The 23,258-nt window shown below is 35.9% G+C and overlaps 1 protein-coding gene across 1 annotated transcript in view; it reads left to right on the plus strand.

The window, feature by feature from the left end:
- The window catches only part of LOC140061023 (cytoplasmic dynein 1 heavy chain 1-like), a 44,629-nt gene extending 23,963 nt beyond the window's left edge, over positions 1–20,666 (plus strand). Inside the window, exons 46-84 of the mRNA XM_072107421.1 lie at positions 149–323; positions 432–585; positions 800–1,129; positions 1,245–1,431; positions 1,567–1,662; positions 1,764–2,021; positions 2,275–2,489; positions 2,968–3,061; positions 3,172–3,363; positions 3,523–3,702; positions 3,804–3,957; positions 4,610–4,805; positions 5,199–5,316; positions 5,648–5,863; positions 6,193–6,432; positions 6,670–6,854; positions 7,117–7,186; positions 7,300–7,446; positions 7,790–7,940; positions 8,032–8,119; positions 8,405–8,570; positions 8,875–9,009; positions 9,285–9,554; positions 11,700–11,775; positions 12,426–12,586; positions 12,701–12,873; positions 13,383–13,620; positions 14,760–14,930; positions 15,215–15,316; positions 15,648–15,769; positions 15,886–15,989; positions 16,383–16,549; positions 16,935–17,003; positions 17,145–17,411; positions 18,266–18,376; positions 18,685–18,745; positions 18,945–19,041; positions 19,423–19,459; positions 19,886–20,666. Coding sequence (XP_071963522.1) covers positions 149–323; positions 432–585; positions 800–1,129; positions 1,245–1,431; positions 1,567–1,662; positions 1,764–2,021; positions 2,275–2,489; positions 2,968–3,061; positions 3,172–3,363; positions 3,523–3,702; positions 3,804–3,957; positions 4,610–4,805; positions 5,199–5,316; positions 5,648–5,863; positions 6,193–6,432; positions 6,670–6,854; positions 7,117–7,186; positions 7,300–7,446; positions 7,790–7,940; positions 8,032–8,119; positions 8,405–8,570; positions 8,875–9,009; positions 9,285–9,554; positions 11,700–11,775; positions 12,426–12,586; positions 12,701–12,873; positions 13,383–13,620; positions 14,760–14,930; positions 15,215–15,316; positions 15,648–15,769; positions 15,886–15,989; positions 16,383–16,549; positions 16,935–17,003; positions 17,145–17,411; positions 18,266–18,376; positions 18,685–18,745; positions 18,945–19,041; positions 19,423–19,459; positions 19,886–20,041 — 6,129 coding nt within the window. The 3' untranslated portion in view covers positions 20,042–20,666. The remainder of the gene's footprint in view (positions 1–148; positions 324–431; positions 586–799; positions 1,130–1,244; positions 1,432–1,566; positions 1,663–1,763; positions 2,022–2,274; positions 2,490–2,967; positions 3,062–3,171; positions 3,364–3,522; positions 3,703–3,803; positions 3,958–4,609; positions 4,806–5,198; positions 5,317–5,647; positions 5,864–6,192; positions 6,433–6,669; positions 6,855–7,116; positions 7,187–7,299; positions 7,447–7,789; positions 7,941–8,031; positions 8,120–8,404; positions 8,571–8,874; positions 9,010–9,284; positions 9,555–11,699; positions 11,776–12,425; positions 12,587–12,700; positions 12,874–13,382; positions 13,621–14,759; positions 14,931–15,214; positions 15,317–15,647; positions 15,770–15,885; positions 15,990–16,382; positions 16,550–16,934; positions 17,004–17,144; positions 17,412–18,265; positions 18,377–18,684; positions 18,746–18,944; positions 19,042–19,422; positions 19,460–19,885) is intronic.
- The last annotated feature ends 2,592 nt before the right edge of the window (positions 20,667–23,258 follow it).

Raw genomic sequence — 23,258 nt, forward strand, 5'->3', positions numbered from 1 at the left:
GGGTCTTTGTAAGGGTCAAAAGTTACATCTTGTTTTAATAGGAAAAGTTGTTTCAATAAGAAAAGTTGTTCCTTGGTTTGCCAAATGTAATGTTTCTTCTTTAGAACTTTTGTTTCCATCTGCAAAATTCTTATTTTTATCCATTTAGGTTGTTGGCTTGAATTTCTCAAGTGCCACCACACCAGAGTTGATGCTAAAGACCTTTGATCACTATTGTGAGTACCGACGCACCCCTAATGGTGTGGTGTTGTCACCCATCCAACTGAACAAATGGCTTGTTGTATTCTGTGATGAGATTAACTTGCCTGATATGGATAAATATGGTAAGTGTATTTTTTTTCATAATTATTGAAACATTTCTATCACGATATAGTATTACAACATGTGAACTGTTTTCAAAAGATTATATTTCCATATTTTGTGTTTTTCAGGCACCCAACGTGTGATCTCTTTCTTGCGCCAAGTTTTGGAACATGGAGGATTCTATCGAACATCAGATGAGCAATGGGTTAAGTTTGAGAGAATACAGTTTGTTGGAGCATGTAATCCTCCAACAGATCCTGGCAGGAAACCTCTGTCACACAGGTATGTTAAATTGTGGTGAAGAAAGAAGTTACAGTTTGTACCAACAAGGCCATATATTTACAAATTTGAGTTAGTGTTTAACAACCGACCAACCGACCGGAATAGTGAGCTGTAGAGTTGTGTTTGCACGCGACTAAAAACCTTCCTACAGACAGGAAGCTTCAGACAGAAAGGAATTAACATTTTTTCTATTTAATACTTTTTTCTGCAACAGGTTCCTACGACATGTACCTGTGGTGTACGTCGACTACCCTGGCCCTGCATCACTAGCTCAAATCTATGGAACCTTCAACCGTGCCATGCTGCGTCTCATCCCAAGCCTGCGTACTTACTCTGAGCCACTAACCAATGCCATGGTAGAGTTCTACATGATGTCGCAAGAGAGATTCACCCAAGACATGCAGCCTCACTATATATACAGTCCACGTGAGATGACCCGATGGGTCAGAGGTATTGTTGAAGCATTGCGCCCTCTTGAGTCACTGCCAGTAGAAGGTTTGGTGCGTGTCTGGGCTCACGAAGCGTTGAGGCTGTTTCAAGACAGGTAAAGAGAAAAAAAATTCTTAATATGAAAAGTTAAATTAAGTTATATGTACAGAAAACAAATATTAAAAACAAAATAGAATACCAAGTACAGTAAGTTTCCTTTTTACTGTCAGACTTGTTCTGGATGAAGAAAGACAATGGACTGAAGAGAACATAGATATGGTGGCACTCAAGCACTTCCCAAACATCAACAGAGTTACTGCCCTCAAGCGACCAATCCTGTATTCCAATTGGCTGTCCAAGGACTATGTGCCAGTAGACCAAGAAGAGCTTAGACAATATGTTAAGGCCAGACTGAAGGTAATCAGCATCTCGTATGCTGTAGAGATACTAAAATTTATTGGAGAGATACTGAAATGTACTGGAGAGATACTGACTTGGAGACTTACTTGCTTTCTCTTTATCCTATTAATTCTTTGTTTTACTCTCCACCAGGTATTCTATGAAGAAGAGCTGGATGTACCTCTGGTCTTGTTCAATGAGGTGCTAGACCATGTACTTAGAATTGACCGAATTTTCAAGCAACCTCAAGTAAGTAAACGATAGTCATTTATAATAATAATCTTGTTCTCTTCTATTATGCTGAAAACTTTTAAAGACTATATAATTATATACTTCCATATTTCCAATAGGGTCATTTACTTCTCATTGGTGTAAGCGGTGCTGGCAAGACCACGTTGTCTCGTTTTGTGGCCTGGATGAATGGACTGAGCATTGTCCAAGTAAAAGTCCACCGCAAGTACACAGCCGATGACTTTGATGAGGATCTACGTGTTGTGTTGCGCCGCAGCGGATGTAAAGACGAGAAGATCTGTTTCATTATGGACGAGTCAAACGTTCTTGACTCCAGTTTCTTAGAAAGAATGAACACACTATTAGCAAATGGAGAGGTTAGTAAACATCTAAGAGTTTTTCCATTTTATCCAGAACCTGGACTTTAACCAGCTAAATGCACCATTCATGTAGTGACATCTCCCCCATATCTGTCCTATGAAACCTTCAACCGTGCCATGCTACGTCTCATCCCGAGCCTACATACTTACTCTGAGCCACTAACCAATGCCATGGTACTGTCCAAAATGGATGTCTGGCCAATCAATGACCTTGTTTTACATTTGATTGTGATGTTTGTTTTCAATTCAGGTACCTGGTTTGTTTGAAGGAGATGAATACACAACATTGATGACGCAATGCAAAGAAGGCTCTCAGAAGCAAGGCTTGATGTTGGACAGCGCAGAGGAACTGTACAAGTGGTTTACAGAGCAAGTCATGAAGAACTTGCATGTTGTCTTCACTATGAACCCATCATCAGAAGGTCTTAAGGACAGAGCTGCAACCTCACCAGCTCTCTTTAACAGGTTCGTGTCTACTATTCGTCCCTCAAATTGGCTCTTCAAGCTCTGTCTGCACTATCAAACTAGTTTGCTGTGTGATGTGCACAAATGTGGTACTGATATCCCCGTATATGGTAGTGGTATCCCCAAATATGGTAGTGATATCCCTGTATATGGTAGTGGTATCCCCAAATATGGTAGTGATATTATGACATCATTATGTCCATATATGGGCACATCACTTTTTTGTTGTGATAAAGTTTGTTAGTGTAGACAGAGCTTTAGGACTCTTCAACTTCAAAGAGAACAGTGTAGACCACTTTTTAAAAAATAGTTGTGTGGGGTGTACACTTCAACCTTAATTGGAAACTTGGAACTTAATTAAATATTAAAAAAATTGTGAAACTTAAATTAAGTAACCTCCCTTGCTTCAATTTCTCAAACCACTGTTCTCACTACCAATTTGGATCTTGGTAATATCAACTGATTTATGTCCCTTTAGATGTGTGCTGAATTGGTTTGGTGATTGGTCAAACCACGCTCTCTATCAAGTTGGCAAGGAGTTTACAAACAAAGTCGATCTTGACAAATCTGACGTAAGTAAATAGCCTATCGTCATACTTGCTACTTTAAAAATATTGACATTGAAACTTGATTACCCTATAGTAGCTCTCATCGAGAATTAAAATTTTTCTTTCAATTACAGTACCGATTGCCGGACTACTTCCCCAAGGCGTTGGAAGATTTGCCGAAGCAACCAACTCACCGCGAAGCCATCATAAATGCGTATGTCTTTGTACATCAAACACTCCACCAGGCTAACAGCCGTCTGCAGAAGCGCGGTGGTCGTGTGATGGCCATCACACCGAGACACTATCTGGACTTCATCAACCACTACGTAAGTTTAATTTTAAAGATTCCTTTATCTCCGATGATCTTATATCCGATCCTTTCTATTTCTGGAACAAATTTGACAAATAGATAAATAAAAGATACTGGTTACAGTAGTAAATGTCCTTTAGATTAATTGTGGCATCATATAAATTCCTCTTCATAGGTGAAGCTGTACAACGAGAAACGATCTGACCTGGAAGAACAACAGCTGCATCTGAACGTGGGTCTGCAGAAGATCAAAGAAACAGTCGACCAAGTAGAAGAGATGAGGAAAAGTTTGGCACAGAAGAGGAATGAGTTGGAAGCGAAGAATTCGGCTGCCAACGCTAAACTAAAACAGATGGTATGGTTTGTTTTTGCTATATAGTTAAAAGACTACATTTATTGGTGACAACCCCACAAAAATTGTCTGTTGCAGAATATTTAAAGAGATCTCTCTTTTAGGTAAAAGACCAGCAAGAAGCTGAGAAGAAGAAAGTGATGTCGCAAGAGATACAGGTGAGACTTACAAAACAAACGGCAGAGATTGAGGAGACTAGAAATTTTGTAATGTCTGATCTCGCAAAGGTAGAACCTGCAGTTCAAGACGCTCAGCAAGGTAAAGCTCTTTTAATATCTGATCATTATCTTCAGTAAAATCATATTATAAAATCAATCATAAAAATCTACCTTCATAAACAAAGTAATCCATTATCTCATGTTATTGAAATGACAGTAGAACCACAATTAGGACACATTTGGGACCCAACAAAGTTCCCCCTTAATAGAAGTTTTCCCTTACTAGAGGTTGGCATATAAATGTTTATATTTTCCCCTTGTTCGTTTTACAGGAAAGTTTTTCCTTCATAGGGGTGGGCTCTCAATAGGGATGTCCTAATGTGGTTCTACTGTAGTAACAAAATATGAATATATCATATACAATCATTCATTAACCCTAAGCAGCTTTTTTACAACCAGTTTAGTGGCAGAAGTGGGTATCGCCACCTGAGGGGGGACACATTTCCATCCAACTTTTGTAGACCAGAATTTTTCAATTACGAATCTGAAAGATAATTGATCGGGATATTTTGGGAAATAAAGGGTTAAAGTTATACAATTATAAAAACTAACATTTATCATAAAATATGTTTAAAAAAAATTCTGGTCTAGATAATATTAATGGCAATTCGTCCCCTTTGGAGTGGTTTTTCCTGCCTAATTCTGCCACCGGACTATTTTGTTCTTCTACCAAATAACTCTTTCTTCTACAGCTGTAAAGGGTATCAAGAAGAGTCATTTGGTAGAGGTGCGTTCAATGGGCAACCCCCCTGCTGCGATCAAACTCACCCTAGAATCCATCTGTCTGCTTCTTGGTCAGTACACCACCGATTGGAAAGCAATTCGTGGTATCATCATCAAGGATAACTTTATAAGCACCATTGTGAATTTCTCAACAGAAGACATCACGTAAGTTGCAATATCAATTATTATTACCAGTTTTTTTTTCTTCAGAAAAACTCTTTATATACTTAGGCTTATTGAGTTTATTGTTTTCATATTAAGCAAGATTTATTTTTTATAATTTTAAAAGAAATTGATGTCGACATCTTTGCCAGATTCTTGCTGAGTGATATTACAACACAATTTATTTATTATATATCTTTTTTATTTCTGTTCGTAAGTTTGGCTGCCTAGTAGAGAATTACTTCATCCTCTAGTACAGTCACCAAGATTGTACTAGTGCACTCGGCAAGATTGGACTCGGACAGAAACTGGCAAAGACGTCGACATCAATTTAAAACTTGTAAAAGTTTGGTGTAATTCCTAAATTCATTATATTATTATATTTCTACCTCACAGGGAGCAGATTCGAAAGACTATCCAGTCAAAATATCTGAGTGATCCAAATTATAACTTTGAAAAGGTTAACAGGGCTAGCTTGGCATGTGGGCCACTAGTCAAATGGGCAATTGCACAGGTTTGTATCAAAACTGCTTGTCATAATTTGTATGGTATTGGTCAGATGTTTTGCCCTACTCTGATGGAATCTGTTCTTTATACTAGTACACTGAGAATACAAATTTGCAAGTAATTCTCGGGTGGGACTCAAACCCACTACCTCCACATCACTAGCCTGGCGTTCATACCTCTAGACCACCTAGCTTGTGCTGATGGTTAAGGGTTGGATTCAAGCCCAAGTAAGCAGCGGGTACTGCACCAACAGGATTGTAATTTTTTGTAGCTACTGTGGACTAGTAGTAATTTTGCATACATTTGCAATAAAAAAAATTTTGTTTGTAAATGTTCAGATAAGTTACGCAGAGATGCTTCACCGTGTCGAACCGCTGCGTAACCAACTGAAGGATCTTGAATCTAAAGCTGATGAAAACAAACATGAAATGGATGAGGTAAACAAAGTAATTGATGGTTTGGAAAGGAGTATCGCAAGGTACAAGGAGGAGTACGCTCAGTTGATCAGTCAAGCACAGGCTATCAAATCAACATTGGAATCTGTTGAAATCAAGGTATGTTAAGAATATATTTAGATCTTAACTTTTCTTCTATGACAGATTAATGTATTATATTCAAATATAATATAACTCCTATTAGGAGAACACATTCGATACCTAACAAAACGTCCCCTTAGAGGTGTCCCCTGAATGGGAGTTAGCCATAGTGTTAAAACATAATTGGGTCTTGTTTGTTATAATAAAGTGTCCCTTTAATAGGGAAGAGGAATTCTACTGAAGATTGATGCAGCAGTGTTAGTGTATATTCTCGTATCCCTATTCCTATATTAACTAGAAAAACACTAAAATATGCTAATTGCTTATTTACATAATTATCTCGCCAGGTGAATCGAAGTACTGCCCTGCTACGTAGCCTGTCTATGGAGAGCGAGAGATGGGAAGCCAGTAGCCAATCATTCAAGGACCAGATGAGCACTATCCTTGGCGATGTCTTGTTGTCCTCTGCCTTCATGGCTTACGGTGGCTACTTTGATCAACAGATGCGGCACAACTTGTTTAGCACATGGTCCTCTCACTTGCAACAGGCTCGCATTAAGTACAGGCATGATATTGCTAGAGTTGAGGTAGGCAGTAATTTGATATTATGTAATTGTCATTTAAAATGAATGAATGTATAATATGTTCTGAGAACAGATTTTCTAATGGTAGGACATCTGCATATCAGAAGTTTCTTTGTTTGAATCTTGGTTGGGACATTCTCATATATATCCTCATCTTAATTGTTTGAAAATTAATTTATGTTTGATTATTAATTTCTCTTTAAATAATAATGTATTAAATCTATATCTATATCTATACAGTATCTCTCAAATGCTGATGAGCGTCTACGCTGGCAGACAAACGCATTGCCAAAGGACGACTTGTGTACTGAGAACGCCATCATGCTCCAACGCTTCAACCGGTACCCATTGATCATCGATCCATCAGGTCAAGCTACAGATTTCTTGCTTAATGAATACAGGGACAAGAAGATCTCTAAGACCAGGTTGGTATTCTTTACCTAGAGAACTGTTTTGATGACCAAGACCTAGAACCTAGGCATATTGTGTTGTTGGGTGAACTTAAAATTTGCCAAAACTCTAGCTTTGTTTTAACATGCTTACCTACCAATCCCAGAGTCCTGCATCCAAATCATAGCTCTGGTTCCTGCAATAAACCAATCATAAATCACATCCAAATTGCTTCATTTATTCAGCTCTGTGAGTTATAGTTTTGCCCCTGATAAAAATTCTTTTTTTTCCTCTTAGTTTCTTGGATGATGCTTTCCGAAAGAACTTGGAAAGTTCTCTTCGTTTTGGAAACCCACTTCTTGTGCAGGTAAATTGTATTTCTATGATTAATTTTACATACAATTGCCTTTTCTTTTTGTTTTGTTTTATATACTGAATACCAACTATATGTGTTATTGTCTTTTATTTATTTTTTGATAGGATGTTGAAAGCTACGATCCGATCTTAAACTCTGTGCTGAATCGTGAAGTACGCAGAACAGGTGGACGTGTCCTAATATCGCTAGGAGACCAAGATATTGACTTGTCACCATCGTTTACCATATTCCTCTCAACAAGAGATCCAACCGTAAGTCTAAAAGAAACATTTGTGTGATTTGTGCGTACCATCCCCAGTAGCGAAACGCAGAGGCCTGAGGCGCCTGGTTTAGGAACCCCAAGTGGCCCTCCAACGCTGAAGGCCTTGGGCGTTTTCAGCCTTCAGCCGAAATATTTTAATGCATGTATTTTCCTCTGGACACTGCTCAGGGGTCCCCATAAGCCCCCAGGGTTTAGCCACTGACTGTACCCCATTCTTATTGATAGTGGTAGTTCAAAATTAAAAGAAATTTTACAATTTTAAAATTTCCATAATCTTTTCAATAGATTCCTTGAACATTAATGTCGACATGTGTTGTTCTTTTTCTTTACAGGTTGAGTTTGCACCAGATATCTGTTCCAGAGTAACGTTTGTTAACTTCACCGTGACCCGAAGCAGTCTGCAGAGCCAGTGTTTGAATGAGGTACTGAAAGCAGAACGACCAGATATTGATGAGAAGCGCTCTGATCTGCTCAAACTACAAGGTAATTAGTTGACCTAGTAATTCAATTAAACATTCTATATACAATCTTTGATAAAATGATTAGATAATTAGTTTTTGTCTTATTCTTTCAGGGGAATTTGCCTTACGTCTGCGACACTTGGAGAAATCTCTTTTGCAGGCTTTGAATGATGTAAAAGGAAGAATCCTTGACGATGATAGGTAATGCCTTTCTCTCTGGTTGTCTTGTCTAAAGAGTTTACTGACTGTCTCATGTCTAAAGTTTTGATTGACTCTCGCATGTCTAAAGAGTTGACTGGCTGTCTCATGTCTAAAGAGTTGACTGTCTCATGTCTAAAGAGTTGACCGACTGTCTCATGTCTAAAGAGTTGTCTGGCTGTTTCATGTCTAAAGAGTTGTCTGGCTGTCCCTTAGGTAGTATTCATGAATTTCTGGGACATAGATTGATTTATTAATTAATTATATAAATTAAATTTTTCTTTAAAGCATCATAACAACTCTAGAAACACTGAAGAAAGAAGCTGCGGATGTGACAAAGAAAGTTGAAGAGACGGACGTTGTGATGGCAGAAGTGGAGACGGTCTCGCAACAGTACAACGCCCTAGCTCAGTCTTGCAGCAGTATCTATTTTACGTTGGAAGCACTCAATCTGGTGAGTTTCTTGCACTCTCAATTTAAATCTCACCTTCACCAGAATAAGCCTCTTTATAACCTTCTAGTATTGTGCCCTCTTGCTGCCTTTGAGGGCCTGCACCAAGATTTTCTCAAATGAATATATTATAAATATCTACTTTGAAAAATTTCTTTCCCAAAAGTCTTTTTTATCGTTTAATAGTAACATCTATTGAATGCCATGTGACATCACACCACAATCATCCAATCAAATTACAGGAATTTATTTAAGTTAAATAATTCAATATATGGTAATGATGATTATAATAATATTTTTTTTTTAGGTTCACTTCTTGTACCAGTTCTCACTGCAGTTCTTCCTGGAAATGTTCCACGCAGTTTTGTCTGAAAATGATAATTTAACATCAGTAACTGAGCACACCTCGCGTCTGTCCATAATTACAAAGGATTTATTCCAGGTCAGAAACTGGTTTTTTTATAATAGATTTTTGTATACGAGAGTGCCATGTGGTACTGTACTGTATTAAAGTGTTGGTAGTCGCTGTGCTGTGCACTGAACCATGAAGTCCAATGTTTGAATATCATTACTGCTCTACGAAGATGAGTGTACTGTTTTAGATGCAAAATATATCAAAATTTATACATATATGCAGACAAGTTTTATTTTGGTGTCATTTAAAAATGTTTTATGAAGTGCGACAAGACTTGACAATTTTTTATTTTTGTTTTTTAGATGGCGTTTACCCGCGTGGCTCATGGCATGCTGCACGAGGATCACATCATGTTCGGTATTCTCTTGGCTCGCATCCATCTGAAAGGTGTTTCAAGCGAACCAGATTACAACGTTGAATTTGATCATTTCCTGCGGGGAGCGGAGCATTCACTACAGGCGGAGAAACTCCCAAAGGAAGAGAATCTAACGAATGATCAAGTGACGGCCATGATGCGTCTTACAAACCTACCAGCCTTCAAGGGGCTCGCTGAATGGGTCAGATCTAAAGATGTAAGTATTGACTACAATCTACTAATACCTACCTTATGTTTTCAGGATGGAGAAAGTGAGTCATTTTGCATATAATAATAATATCCTGGATTTATATAGCGCCTAATGTTGTGAAACCTCTAAGCGCTGAACATCATGACCATAGTCATTTTTTTGATCAAACATGTATGGAAACATACTCCCATAGTGTAGCTAGTAATCAGCGCAAAGTTGTGTCTTGATCTAACCGGGATCTCATTTATACACCTGGGTGGAGAGAGACAAATGAAAGTAAAGTATCTTGCCTAAAGATACAAGCAATGCGGCGAGAGTTGGATTTGAACCTCGATCTCAGTCGAACGTCCATCACACTGCCCCACACGCTTCTGAGCATGCACAGAATGACTTTTCGACTCGATAGAAGCATAGTCTAGCCATGAGGACAAATGTACAACATATGTAAATATTAAAAATAGGTTTAATAAATGTCATTGGTAACTATTTCTGTTGTCTGTAAACTATTAAAACTAAAACACTAACAGTTACATATAGTATTTACATCATTGGTGTTATATTAACATCTTTTTATATTTTCATAAATGTTTTTCATTTTATAATCAATTATTTTACTCAGGTAAACCTAGAGTTTGGCTTATGTACTCTAAGGGTTAGTAACAAATAAATTGCAATTAAAAACTTTTTTATCCATTCATATTTATCTTGGTTTTTGCATGCAGGTGATGGATTAAATGATTAAATTAATTAACTGGGTTGTTTCCACCAATTAGCAAAGCACATTAGTTAAATGTTACTTGGTGAAGTTCAGAACCACGACTCGAACCCAAGAATCTGGGTTTGCAAGCTCAGTAACCATGATGACTGGACAAAACTAAATCTGCATAAGGGTGGATGTTTAGATTTTATGTTATTTATAGTACTTACTTTGTTTGTTAGCACGATAACGTCCACAATTTTTAAGTTATCGTCCTTGATTTTTGGGTTTTAATAGGTATATACTTACAGAACATGTCTTGATTTTTTCACGACGTTCAGAAATGAATACTGGACTTACCTTTATCTTTAGAAACATAAATACTATCATACTAGTACTAAGCATAAATACACTGTACCTACAAGTTCATATCATGTCTAACTTTTTTCAGTCTTCGGTTGTCTCACTGTAACGTTTCTCATTGTCTTATTTTTAGCATTATTTTGTGCGATTTAGAGTTTCTGTTTTCACCGACATATAATTGGTGTCGTAAATTTGATTCAGAATTTTTATAGTAATGTTCTTCTGCAAGCAAAATGTAGTTAAGTATCTCTTGATGCTTCATTGTCGTTGTTAAATTAAAAAAAAAAAAACAACTTGCATCATTTTTCTTGGTCTTTCAAGAAAATTGATATATTTGTCAGTCACAAAAGATTATATTAAAATCTGACTTACCTGTATCTTTCATACGAGATATTTAAATAGCACGCCCTCTGTATTCTTTTAACATGGACCAAAATATAAAGTATATTTATAGCTTTCCCTGATATATTTTGCCGAGTACTTCACTCAGTTTGAGTGCTTTAATTTCTATGGTAATAATATTGTTACACCTTAAGCTTGGTTCCCACTAGAACGTAACGCAAGGACGTAAACGCAACGCAAGCGTTTTAACCAATGACAAGCGAAGTTATAGACAGTTAGCAATCACAAGCGAATAAGCCATCGCTTGTGATTGGTCAATTCACTTGCGTTGCGTTACGTCCTTGCGTTGCGTCGCTAGTGGGAACCACGCTTTAGTTGAGTAAATTTAAAAGTTGGAAAGGGAAAAAGATTAATTGACAGTTATAGTATACATTTTTTCTATTTGCATCCTCTTGTATTTTTGGGGTTTTTTTTTTTTTTGCATTTCAAAATTAGCGATATAAATTGGTGACAAAAGATTAAATGAATTTTTGAATTACTTTGGACATTTGTTTTCTATATATTATGTTTATAATTTTACAATCATTATTTTGGTACTTTTATGTATGGGTTTGTCTTTTGTGTATTCCATCGCAATTGTTTTTTTTGTGGTTTTTTTTTCAAATTTGTTACTTTTCATATTAAAATTTTGCATTATAAATTAATTTTGTCAAATGTTCTTTCATATTATGTTTGCATATTTTTTCTAGGACTTTAAAGTTTGGCTTCATAGTGGAGGACCAGAGCACAGTGTACCTATGTGCTGGAAAGAAGTAGTACCATTTAGTAAGAATTTTATTTTATTCCATTGAAACGTGGCAGGCTGAAGGCGCTTGACCTTTGACAAGATCGCCTAAATTTCTAGTATTTTAACCTTAAAATACTTAGTGTCGTCTTTTTGCTTTTCTTCCTTATATCTTAATTAACATAAAATTGCTTATACTAAACAAACATTACTGTTTATATGCCTAATATGTTTTACATCTTTAACATATTTTCATAAATATCCTCATATCGTACAACTACTCGTAAAAAATTTTTCTAAAAGTCGTAGTTAGTTATGTCTCGGGTCACATTCTATGGTCACCGTACAGATAGGCTACTACATCAGTACTTCTATGAATGGATGACTAGTTGGTGACAAGAACGCTAGTTGATCATACCCAGTACCGTTTTAATTTTACAATCATTCGGGAAACCACCTCACGACATAAATTTCATGACAGAATTCCATCATAATCTATTCAGTTTTACTACTTATATTTTAATTTATAATTAAATAACTTCCAAATATAAATCCTCATAATATTTATACTACTTGAACTCATTTGCCCAACATCTCTCTTATATATATATATTAATTATTGTTACTTAATTATCTTATTAATAAAAAAAACAAAAAACAATTTCTAATACTAATATGCATATGATTACAGGTGGTATTGGCCAAGCATTGCATCGTCTGCTAGTAATCCAGGCCTTCCGTCCTGATCGTCTGCTGTCTGCCTGCCAAATGTTTATCATCAGTGTGTTTGGAGATCAGTACTTACACTCCTCTGAACAAAACATGGATATGGCAAACGTCATTGAAAAAGATGTACGTTATTTTTCATTTTCAGTGAATCATATTTATCTTAACGTATTGTATGAAATGCTACTTTAATTTTCTGTTTTAAAATTACTAAATACTGGAAATATTTTTTCATTGCAGTGTAAAGCATCGACCCCAATCCTTATGTGCTCAGTCACCGGGTACGATGCCAGTGGACGTGTTGATGACATGGCAGCAGAACTTGGTAAAGGTATAACATCGATTGCCATAGGGTCAGCAGAAGGCTTCAACCAAGCTGATAGAGCTATCAACTCAGCCTCCAAGACTGGAAGGTAAGGCCTAGGAAAGAGTTTAGGCAAGGACATTAAAAATAAAGTCCTAAAAATAATGTAATCTTTTATTAACCATTACATTAGCTAACTCACTTTGATTGGGTAAATAAACAATGCACAACAATTATAATATTACAGCAGAACACTTACTGTCCATTTATAGGGGTTGGTCGTGTTAAGACATATATTTCTTGTTTGTTTTAGGGAAAGTGTCCACTTAATTGGGGTGTCACCTGAATAGCGGTTCCCTTGAATAGTGGTGTCCCCTAAATAGTGGTGTCCCCTGAATAGTGGTGTCCCTTGAATAGTGGTGTCCCTTGAATAGTGGTGTCCCTTGAATAGTGGTGTCCCCTGAATAGTGGTGTCCCTTGAATAGTGGTGTCACCTGAATAGTGGTGTCACCTGAATAGTGGTGTTACCTGAATAGTGGTGTCCCTTGAACATGGGTGTCCCCTGATAGGGATGCCCCAAAAGAGGGATTCTACTATATTTTGTGTTATCTTTTTTAGATGGGTGATGTTGAAGAATGTACATCTTGCTCCACAATGGCTGGTAACATTGGAAAAGAAACTTCATAGCATCACTGCTCATCCTAGCTTCCGTCTCTTCCTCACCATGGAGATCAATCCCAAGGTGCCAGTTAATCTGATCCGTGCTGGGCGTGTCTTCGTCTTTGAACCGCCTCCCGGTTTGAAAGCCAATTTATTGAGGACGTTCAGTACCGTACCAGCATCACGCATGAATAAGGTACGTTGGAAATATTGTTAAATTGTAATAAATTGAATATTATATATATATATAGATCAGCTATCAAAACATTAAAGCTTGATCAACCTGTAGCCGAACATTTTAATTCAGCTGGTCACTCGATTGCAAATTTCAGAGTTATTGCAATAGACCACGATGTCAAATGGAGCGACAAAACTCGCAAATACAAAGAAAACCACTGGGAATTACTACTTAAAACCACAAAACCTTTTGGACTTAACATTAGGAACATACTCCCAGATTGGTAAAATTATTCCATTGACTACCAAAATTTAAGTTTCAATATTAATATTAACCACTATTTTAGCTTTTTTTAGTTCCATTCCAAAATTGTTTATATCTCTATCTCTAGTAATTTGCCTTTGGATTTTTTTATATATATATATATATATATATATATATATATATAAATCCAAAGGCAAATTACTGAAAAAATGACAATGGAGATACAAAAAAAAAAAGTGAAAAGCTAAATCAAAACGATAAAGTAAACAGCCAGAAAAGTTAGAGCTTTCGGGCAACACTAGCCCTTCATCAGTGCAAGTGAGGGAATTTGGATAAAGTCATAGCATATGAGTTGGCAAGTACTGCCTGGGTGGACAGGAATAAAAGAAATATAACAATAGAAACAGCGTGTTGAATGGTGGGTGGATATATATATATATGTATAGGTTGAAAGTATCAGACCGTTAGGATAGAGTACTCAATACCAAGGTAGAGCATAAATAAATAAAATAACAGCAGAAAACTTGGTTACTTCATTGTTTTAATCGCTACGAATCTGTTTCGTATGACCAGCATCTAGCTGGCCGCACTCATCAGGCGAAATATAAAACATAAGTGACACAGTTATTAATTGAAGTGAGTCATCAGGAAGTCGTATACAATAGCCTATTGTTTCAATAGGAAAAAGTTCTTACTAAATTGCAGATCCCTGATTTAACCAAATAAAATCTTAATTAGAACATATGTAGTGGAGCTGTAGGTTGGTGTTTACAATCTTTGCCTTTCAATTCCAAGGTCCAGGGTTCAATCCTGATCTAGTGCCAGGGTTATCTTTCTCCTTCACTCCCTAAGCCCGTCATTTTGTTAATAATATTAAGATTTATTTTTTATAGGCTCCAACAGAGAGAGCAAGGTTGTACTTCTTGTTGTCATGGTTCCACGGAATCATCCAAGAACGTCTTGTATACTCTCCACTCGGCTGGTCTAAGAAGTACGAGTTCAACGAATCGGACTTGCGGTGTGCTTGTGACACACTTGACGTGTGGTTGGATATGGCAGCTAAGGTACTTAGCATTAGACCATATATTAATAAAACTGAACCCAACAATCCCAATTCAATGACGAAAAACAAAAACTATACCTTTTTGAATAAAAATGTACTAATGTAATCTTAAGCTCTGTGACAAAAAAAAATATATGGTCCATATATGCCCATGATGATGTCATATCACTACCATATTTAAGCATATCACTACCATATTTGGGAACATCACACTTTTTTTTGTCAAACTAGTTTGATAGTGTAGACAGAGCTTAAAATAATATATATTTTTAATTGTGTCTACAGGGAAGATCCAACTTGTCTCCCGACAAGGTACCCTGGAACGCCTTCAGGACGCTTCTATCACAGTGTATATACGGTGGCCGAATTGACAATGACTTTGATCAGGTAAAAACTAAAAATAGGATTTTTGTTGTTATTTATTTCCACCTTCTGTTGCTAAGCTAATATTTGTTATGTGTTGCAAAGGCTTCTTGAGACTAAGTCTGTGCCTTGTGAGGAGCCTCTAGGGGAAATATTGAATAAAACAATAAATAAATAAAAAGATATATATATTTATCTAAAATTGTTAATGCATCTCTGAATTTTGGTAATCAGTATTTAATTTGGAGATGCTTTTTGAAAGTCATGTTATGGTACCATAATCGCCTGTAAAAATGTTCTTCCCATTTCTTGTCCAGAACTTTACAGCTAAATATAAATCTCTTTTTGTTTGTAGCGTTTACTGACTTCATTCGTCAACAAGTTGTTTACCGTAAAAAGCTTTGATTCCGACTTCCAATTGATCAAGGAATTGGAACAAGGCGATAAAAAGGGATTGTCTATGCCAGATGGAATTAGGTAAAATGATTTAATTGACATCTGTTTATTTTATTTTCATCCATATTTTGTCGTAAGGTGTGCATCATAACATACTCTAGGCCTAGACTTTCATATTACATTGTGTTTTTCATTAGACGTGAACAGTTTTTACAGTGGACTGAGTCCCTGCCAGAAAACCAAACTCCATCATGGCTAGGCCTGCCGAACAATGCTGAGAAGGTGCTGCTTACTACTATGGGTAAGACATTGCTATATTGATTAGAATTAAATTTGCACCTGTATTACCACCTATCTGATAGGACAGTGATTAATTTACTATTGGTAATCCTTGGTGACATGTGGCTAAAGACATAAATTGTACAATTGTAGCTACTACCATGTTTAAAACGCTGAATACTGAATACTGAAATGCTTTATTTGTCCATCATAAAATAACAACAGAAATTCTTCTTGAAGATTGACAATTATTAGTACAATAATAAATAGATATACAATATAATATATTATATACACACACATAATTGCACAAAAAATGTAAGTTATGAAACACGGTGTAAAAAACATATATGGATATTGTACCTAAAAAATGAAGAGGATTAGAGTTTTAATACACACATTTATCTTTTTAAAGGGAGTAACATGATCTCCAAGTTGTTGAAGATGAGTCTGTTGGAAGATGAAGAGGACATGTCTGCCACATCTGTTGAGTCGAGGACAAGACATACATCAGATGGTCGGCCATCTTGGATGAGAACTTTGAATACGTCTGTCGGCCATTGGCAAAGTGTTGTGCCAAAGGTAGGATAATTATCAATAATTTCGTTCAAGAAGGTCAGACCAAGGCAATCTAACAACATGATGCTGAACTCCGGAGATCAAACGGTTTATCTATGGCTACGACATGATCAGTTCCACGCCCTTTAACAGTACGCTGCGGAGAATATGTACATAGTACAGTACTGTTGGTATTTATCGCAGCAAGACATAAGATCAAAGGACTGTTACGAGTTCCTATCTTGGCAAGGCAAGCTCAGTGTCCTGTTGTTAGATTGCCTTGGTCAGACTAGTAATAATGAAGATGACAACATTTAGACTGTAGTGATAGCTTCACCCTACTACAACAATTTTAATATCTCTTACGATTTTTTAAATTCATTTTTTTAATATCTGTTTTTTTTTTCAGTCATTGCCATTGTTGAGAAGAACTGCAGACAACATTAAAGATCCGCTCTTCAGATTCTTTGAAAGAGAGGTAAGAAATAGTTTTAATGTAAATTTAAAAAGAAATATAAAATATAGAATTATGATTGTTGTGGTCTAGAATGAAGCACTTTCTGGTAAGATTATTATCACAAGTTTTCACATTATTTGTATGCTTTGTTACGTACTTTAGGTAACACTTGGAGCGCGCTTATTAAAAACAGTACGAGCCGATTTAGAGAATGTGGCTCAAGTGTGCCAAGGCAAAAAGAAACAAACCAATCACGACAGAGCTCTGATATCGGACTTGGCGAAAGGAATCATTCCTACCAATTGGAACAAGTACAAGGCGCCAGTTGGCTTAACTGTCATCCAGTGGGTCGGAGACTTCAGTGAGCGAATCAAACAGCTTCAGAGGATTTCAACAGCAACCTCACAAGGTGGTGCCAAGGAGCTCAAGGTAATGGAGGATAAAGAAATATTTTAGTTTCTCAATGTGTCACTTTAGAGATTGTAATTATTTTATATACAGTATATAATAATTCGTCATTTAGAACTCCTATTAAGGGGACACCTTCAGGCCCCAACAAAGTGTCCCCTTAATAGAGGTGTCACCAGAATAGGGGTTGGCTGCAGTTTTCAAATATATGGCCTCTCGTTTCTTTCATGGGAAAGTGTCCCTTTAATAGAGGTGTCTCAAAGGAGTGTTTTACTGTAATAATTGTGTTCATTTTCATAGAATCTTGTTTCCCTATCGTTGCATTGCGTGTTATTCTGTGTGTCAGCTTAGAGGGGTTTAAAGCTCTTGTCTACGCAACCAAATTGTATGTGACAAAAAAATGTGATGTGCCCATATATGGACATGATGACGTCATATCACTATAATATTTGGGCAGGATTTTTGTCTACCGAGTGAGTGAGTGGCCAAGCGGTTAAGACAGTGGAACCGTAATCACGTAGCCATAACATCGGCAGGGGTTCGAGGCTCACTCACTCCATGGTTCTGGTGGTAGAACGAGTCTTCTCGGATAAGGACTATAAACCGTAGGTCCAGTGTACACAACTTGCTCGTGTGCACTTTAAAGAACCTAGTACATCTTTCGAGACGAGTAGGGGGTTACCCCGGTGTATTAGTACATCACAGCCACTGATCACCAACTGAGCCCTCTGGGAGATCAGTCTTTGACTGAAGAGGTTACCCAGTATAAAGATAAAACAAACAAACAAACAAATGGGCACATCACACTTGTTGATAGTGTGGACAGAGCTTTATAAATGTAATAAACATTGTTTGATATGTATTCATTTCTGTAGAACCTTCAAGTGTGGTTGGGTGGAATGTTTATCCCAGAGGCATACATCACAGCCACTCGTCAATTTGTTGCCCAAGCTAACAGCTGGTCACTGGAGGAGCTACAAATGGAGGTAAGGTTTTAATTTAACGATGCTCTAAACTTCCTATGATAACCGTTAAATATGCCATAACTTGAGATGTGCTACAAATGAAGGTAAGTTTTTAATTTAACGGTGCTCTAAACCTACTATGATAACCGTTAAATATGCCATAACTTGAGATGTGCTACAAATGGAGGTAAGGTTTTAATTTAATGGTGCTCTAAACCTTTAAATATGCCATATCTTGAGGCATGAATTTCTGTAACTGCTGATACATGGAGTCTAGTTACAACATACTGTAAATATCCTATTTATTGTCTCAATTTTTTTTTCAATAGGTCACAGTTGTTGACAAAGGTCAGAAGCCCAGTATAGATGACTGCAGCTTCGCTGTTACTGGTAATGTCATTAGTTTTATTTATTTATTTTTAAGCATTATTATGTAATAATACGCAACAAATGTTCCATGCTTTGGAGACAGATAATTGTTACATTTAATAAATACGGTAGTTAAAGTAAAGAGAAAATTTTGCATTTTTCTTTCTGTTTTTCACATTAAAAATAAATTGTAAATACCTTGTTATTCATTAATATGTAGATTTAAAGCTGCAAGGATCCAAGTGCCAAAACAACAAACTGTACCTATGTAGCTCCATCTCGACAGACCTGCCGCTCACTATCCTACGATGGAAAATGTAAGTACATTAGCATATTCATTTATTATGCAAATTATTATTGAGAATAATATTGTAACCTGTACACCTGTGCTAAGTACTTTATATAGCAGCAGTCGCGCTTTGTAGGTTGCAAGAAAATGTTTGGAAGCCTTTTGAGCACAAAGTTTTAAAAACATAGCATTATAGTATCAAGATAACAGATATATAGTTAAAGGCCTATCAAAGTATATTCCTCCTTTTAGCCATTGCCCCTCATTTATTTCATGAGAAAATGTCCCCTTAATAGGGATGGTGTCCCTTGAATAAGGGTGTTCCAATGGAGGTGTTCTACTGTATAAATTAACCTATGACCTGTAAATTAATTTACATAAAATCATAAACATGACATTTTTTTTTCAGAAATGCTGATGAAGCCAAGAAACTTAGTAACACAATGGTAAGTTAGTTGGTTTATTTATTGTACAGTATTGTTTAGATGAAGTTTTAATGTAATGAGGGAAGAGTAATAAAAATACTGTAATAATAATATTCTTTTTTATATCGCACTTATCGCACTTATTGCGTCTAAGCGCTTCACTTTATTACCCCGGCCATTTTTTGCATCAAACATGTATGGAAACATACTCCCATAATGCAGCAGCTAGGTAGTCAGCGCAAAGTTGTGTCTTGATCTAACCGGTACCCATTAATACAACTGGGTGGAGAGAGAGTGTCTTGCCTAAGGATACAAGCGATGTGGCAAGAGTTGGATTCAAACTATATGAAATCTGCAGTCTGTAATGGGCTAGTACAATAAAAAAAAGAAATAAAAAAAAAGCATAAAACCATAAATATAATATGAAACTATTTTTAATCTTAATAGGTAACTCTTCCTGTGTATTTGAACCATACAAGAGCCGAACTTCTGTTTACACTCACCATGGATACGGCCGGCGAGGGCTCCGCCACTAAGGGTAGTGCAGACCACAGCTTCTATGAGCGAGGTGTAGCAGTCTTATGTTCTGGCCTTTCAGCCTAAGTAGAAATAAAAATATCATTTTGGTAACATCAAAAAAACAATCATCAGATTTGCTTCCGATATAGCTATTATCAATTATGTGTTGACATCCAGTATCTAAAAAAAATATTAAATGTTTTAAATGTAATGTCAAAAATAAGAGTGTACCAGCAGTAAAATTAATAAAAATAATTGGTGTAAAAGTTAACAGTAATAATATTTATTATTTGTTAAAAATTATTGAATTTGAAAAAATATTAAATAAAATCAATGTGTGCATTTTAAATATATTCAAATTATTGCTAAAAAATACAAAAATGTAGATACTGTTTCTGAAAATGTGTGTATGCTTTTTAAATGAGCTACATTTTAGTTAATTTTGGATATTCTTAAGGTTTTCTCAGTAGAATTAGAATTGCAATTTAAAAGTTTTTTTGTGGTTATAATTATGTTAAACTTTCCGAATTATGAAATAAATAAATAATAAATGTTCATAATTATAAATCAATTACATAATGCAAAATATTTTTGAATTATTTGCAAGCGATTTCTAACGGATAAAAATTCGCTAGATTTCAAGTTATAATAATTATGAAGACATTCTATAGAAAATAAATGAACGCATGATATAAATGTTTGTGGAATAAATGTCATTGAATTGCTGATATTATGTTGTTCATTCCATATATTACTTTAATAGTTTAATGTTTTGTGATCAGTGGCATAACGCATAAGACTGATGATTAAGGAAACGGAGGAAAATGGGCGTTTTCGTCATATTTTAATGCCTGTTTTCCCTCTGGGCACTGCTCAGGGCCCCCCATAAGCTCTGGTAATGTTAAACAATTGCTTTTGGGTATTTGAGTCCAAAACTGTATTTCAACTTATTGTTTAAAAAACAGCATGAGCCAGATTTTTCAGACAAAAATCGAAACGTCAACTGGTGGACTAGACTTTCCCCAGGTCTGTAGTTAATGTCTTTTTTATGTTAGTGCACCAGTCGACGTTTCGATTTTTGTCTGAAAACCACAGACTTGTGAGCTCAACATCATATGTGCCAAAATGTTTATCTCTTTACTAACATTTAAGTCAAAACTCTGTCTAGAACCTAAACTACTGGTGCTCTAACAAAGGACAATAAGTACAGACAGGAATTTTAGACTCCCCAAACCAACCTCTTCTTTACTTCCTCTCCGGTGACAATTAAATGTAGGCCTAGTTTGAAACCATAGTATAAATGTTTCTAGGTACTAACACAAAAAGAAAGACAGAAGTCATGAAATATCTTAAAAGTACCCAAAAAAGACGTCAATCATATGGATTACGATTGAGATGACGCAGAGGAATCATCTCCATCGCTCCGTTCCCTTTGAAGCTTCCAAATGAGAGTTGCCGAAACAGTACGGTACTCTCGGAGCTCGAGTGAAGAAGGCGTCCGACTATTCTATTCAACAAAAATCGAATTCAAATTCACAAAAGACAAACAAAGTAGTTTGTAAAAAAAGATGTTGCAGCCTTAAAACATTTTCTTTAAAATATCAATTGACACGTTTCTTTAATACTGTAGCCTATGAGGATGGTGGATTCAAAGACGAGCAGAGGAAATTATCTATCATTTTAATAATAGAAAACAGTAGTAGGTGGTTTTTATGAAAATTGACACTATGTCATATACTTGCACATACTGTACGTGTATATCAATATTGCTGCATTAAATATATAGTATTGAATTATAAAAAGCCCATATATTTTGCATGATATTCGCGAAAAATGCTTCTAATGTTTCAATAAAACATAGTTCTATGATATAATACAAGAATGATAAGGCATGGACCTACGTGCGAATTATATTATAAAAGATACCTTCCCCATGGCGGTTTTTATTTTAGTGTAAAACTTTTCCAATGCAAAGTTATTTTTGTACCCCATGTGTAATATAGATATTGTCGATTCTGAAAGTTAGTTTTAGTTAAATCACGTAAGTTTTTTGACACATTTTGACCACCTCAAATAAAACACAACCCATCTTCAGACCGTTTAAAAAAGGTGAATATTCCGAGCGATTTTTCTTTATTCTTTATTTCAAGCCGACAGTGTAAAACACCAATAACAGGTTGAAAATAAAATAACTAAACTACAAAATATATGCCAATATAAATATATATAAAAATGTAAATAAGATTATTTAAATAATTATGAGCACAAGTCTATTTTTATTTAAGTCGAGCTTCTTTATTAATTCGATAGACAAGAGCGAGCTATCGATATTATTTATCCAATCAGTGCAGATTGTTTCATTGACGTAATAGAACAATGTGCATTCTCAATATTGATCACCTGCGTGGTTTAATTTGAATATTCATTAGAACACCTTATGCAAGAACAACAAGCGGCATTCCTTTGTACGAAGTCAATGGAGGAGGGTGCGAATTGATAGAGGCGCTTAGTAGGTATGGTATAACAGATATTTAACATGGTATGAATACTAAAACATGAAATAAGGACTATTGCATAAACTAAACAGATTAGGTGCATATTAGCTCCAACTTAAAGTTAGAATGGGGTAAAATTATCTGTTTTGAATGGGTATAAAAATAATGTTGACGGCTTACTGTGAATATTTCATTGTTTAATAATCCGCATATACAGTAACGGAAAATTGTATTGGCCTATTATTAAAGAATACAACAAAAAATGACCAAATAGTGACCATTGCGGATAGAGAGAAATTCTAGTTGTTAATTTTGGTACACCAAGTAAACTAACATGAATTATGGGCCGACATATTTTAGCGTGGGTCGGGTTCTGTCGCTGTTTGAACTACCCCAAGTATCTCGCTCAGTTTGATTATATTATTATAACTTTTTCGTTTACAGGTCGTAGATAATGATTGTTGAAATCCGCCATTTTTATAAAGCCAACTTTATGCAAAATTCTTGATGACGACCTACTGACGTCACTTGACGTTTGCGCCTTGTTATCCTCCTGACGAAGACGATGCTCAGAACTGGTATACGTGAAGAAACATAGTAAGACCTAACAAGTCGAACCATTAAAACTAAAATACGTGAATAAACACGCGCGCGCGTATAATCATTCTGATTACACGTATGGTAGTGTTAATGGTTCGTTATTTTTCAGGTTAACTAACACATGTTTAGTTAATTATGCAAATTACAGGTGAACAGAACTGGCTGCAGAATCTTTTCTTTTAACCCCTTCCTCAAAACACATAAAC

This window comes from Antedon mediterranea, chromosome 10 (genome assembly GCF_964355755.1).
Source record: "Antedon mediterranea chromosome 10, ecAntMedi1.1, whole genome shotgun sequence".
Classification (NCBI taxonomy): Eukaryota; Metazoa; Echinodermata; class Crinoidea; order Comatulida; family Antedonidae; genus Antedon; species Antedon mediterranea.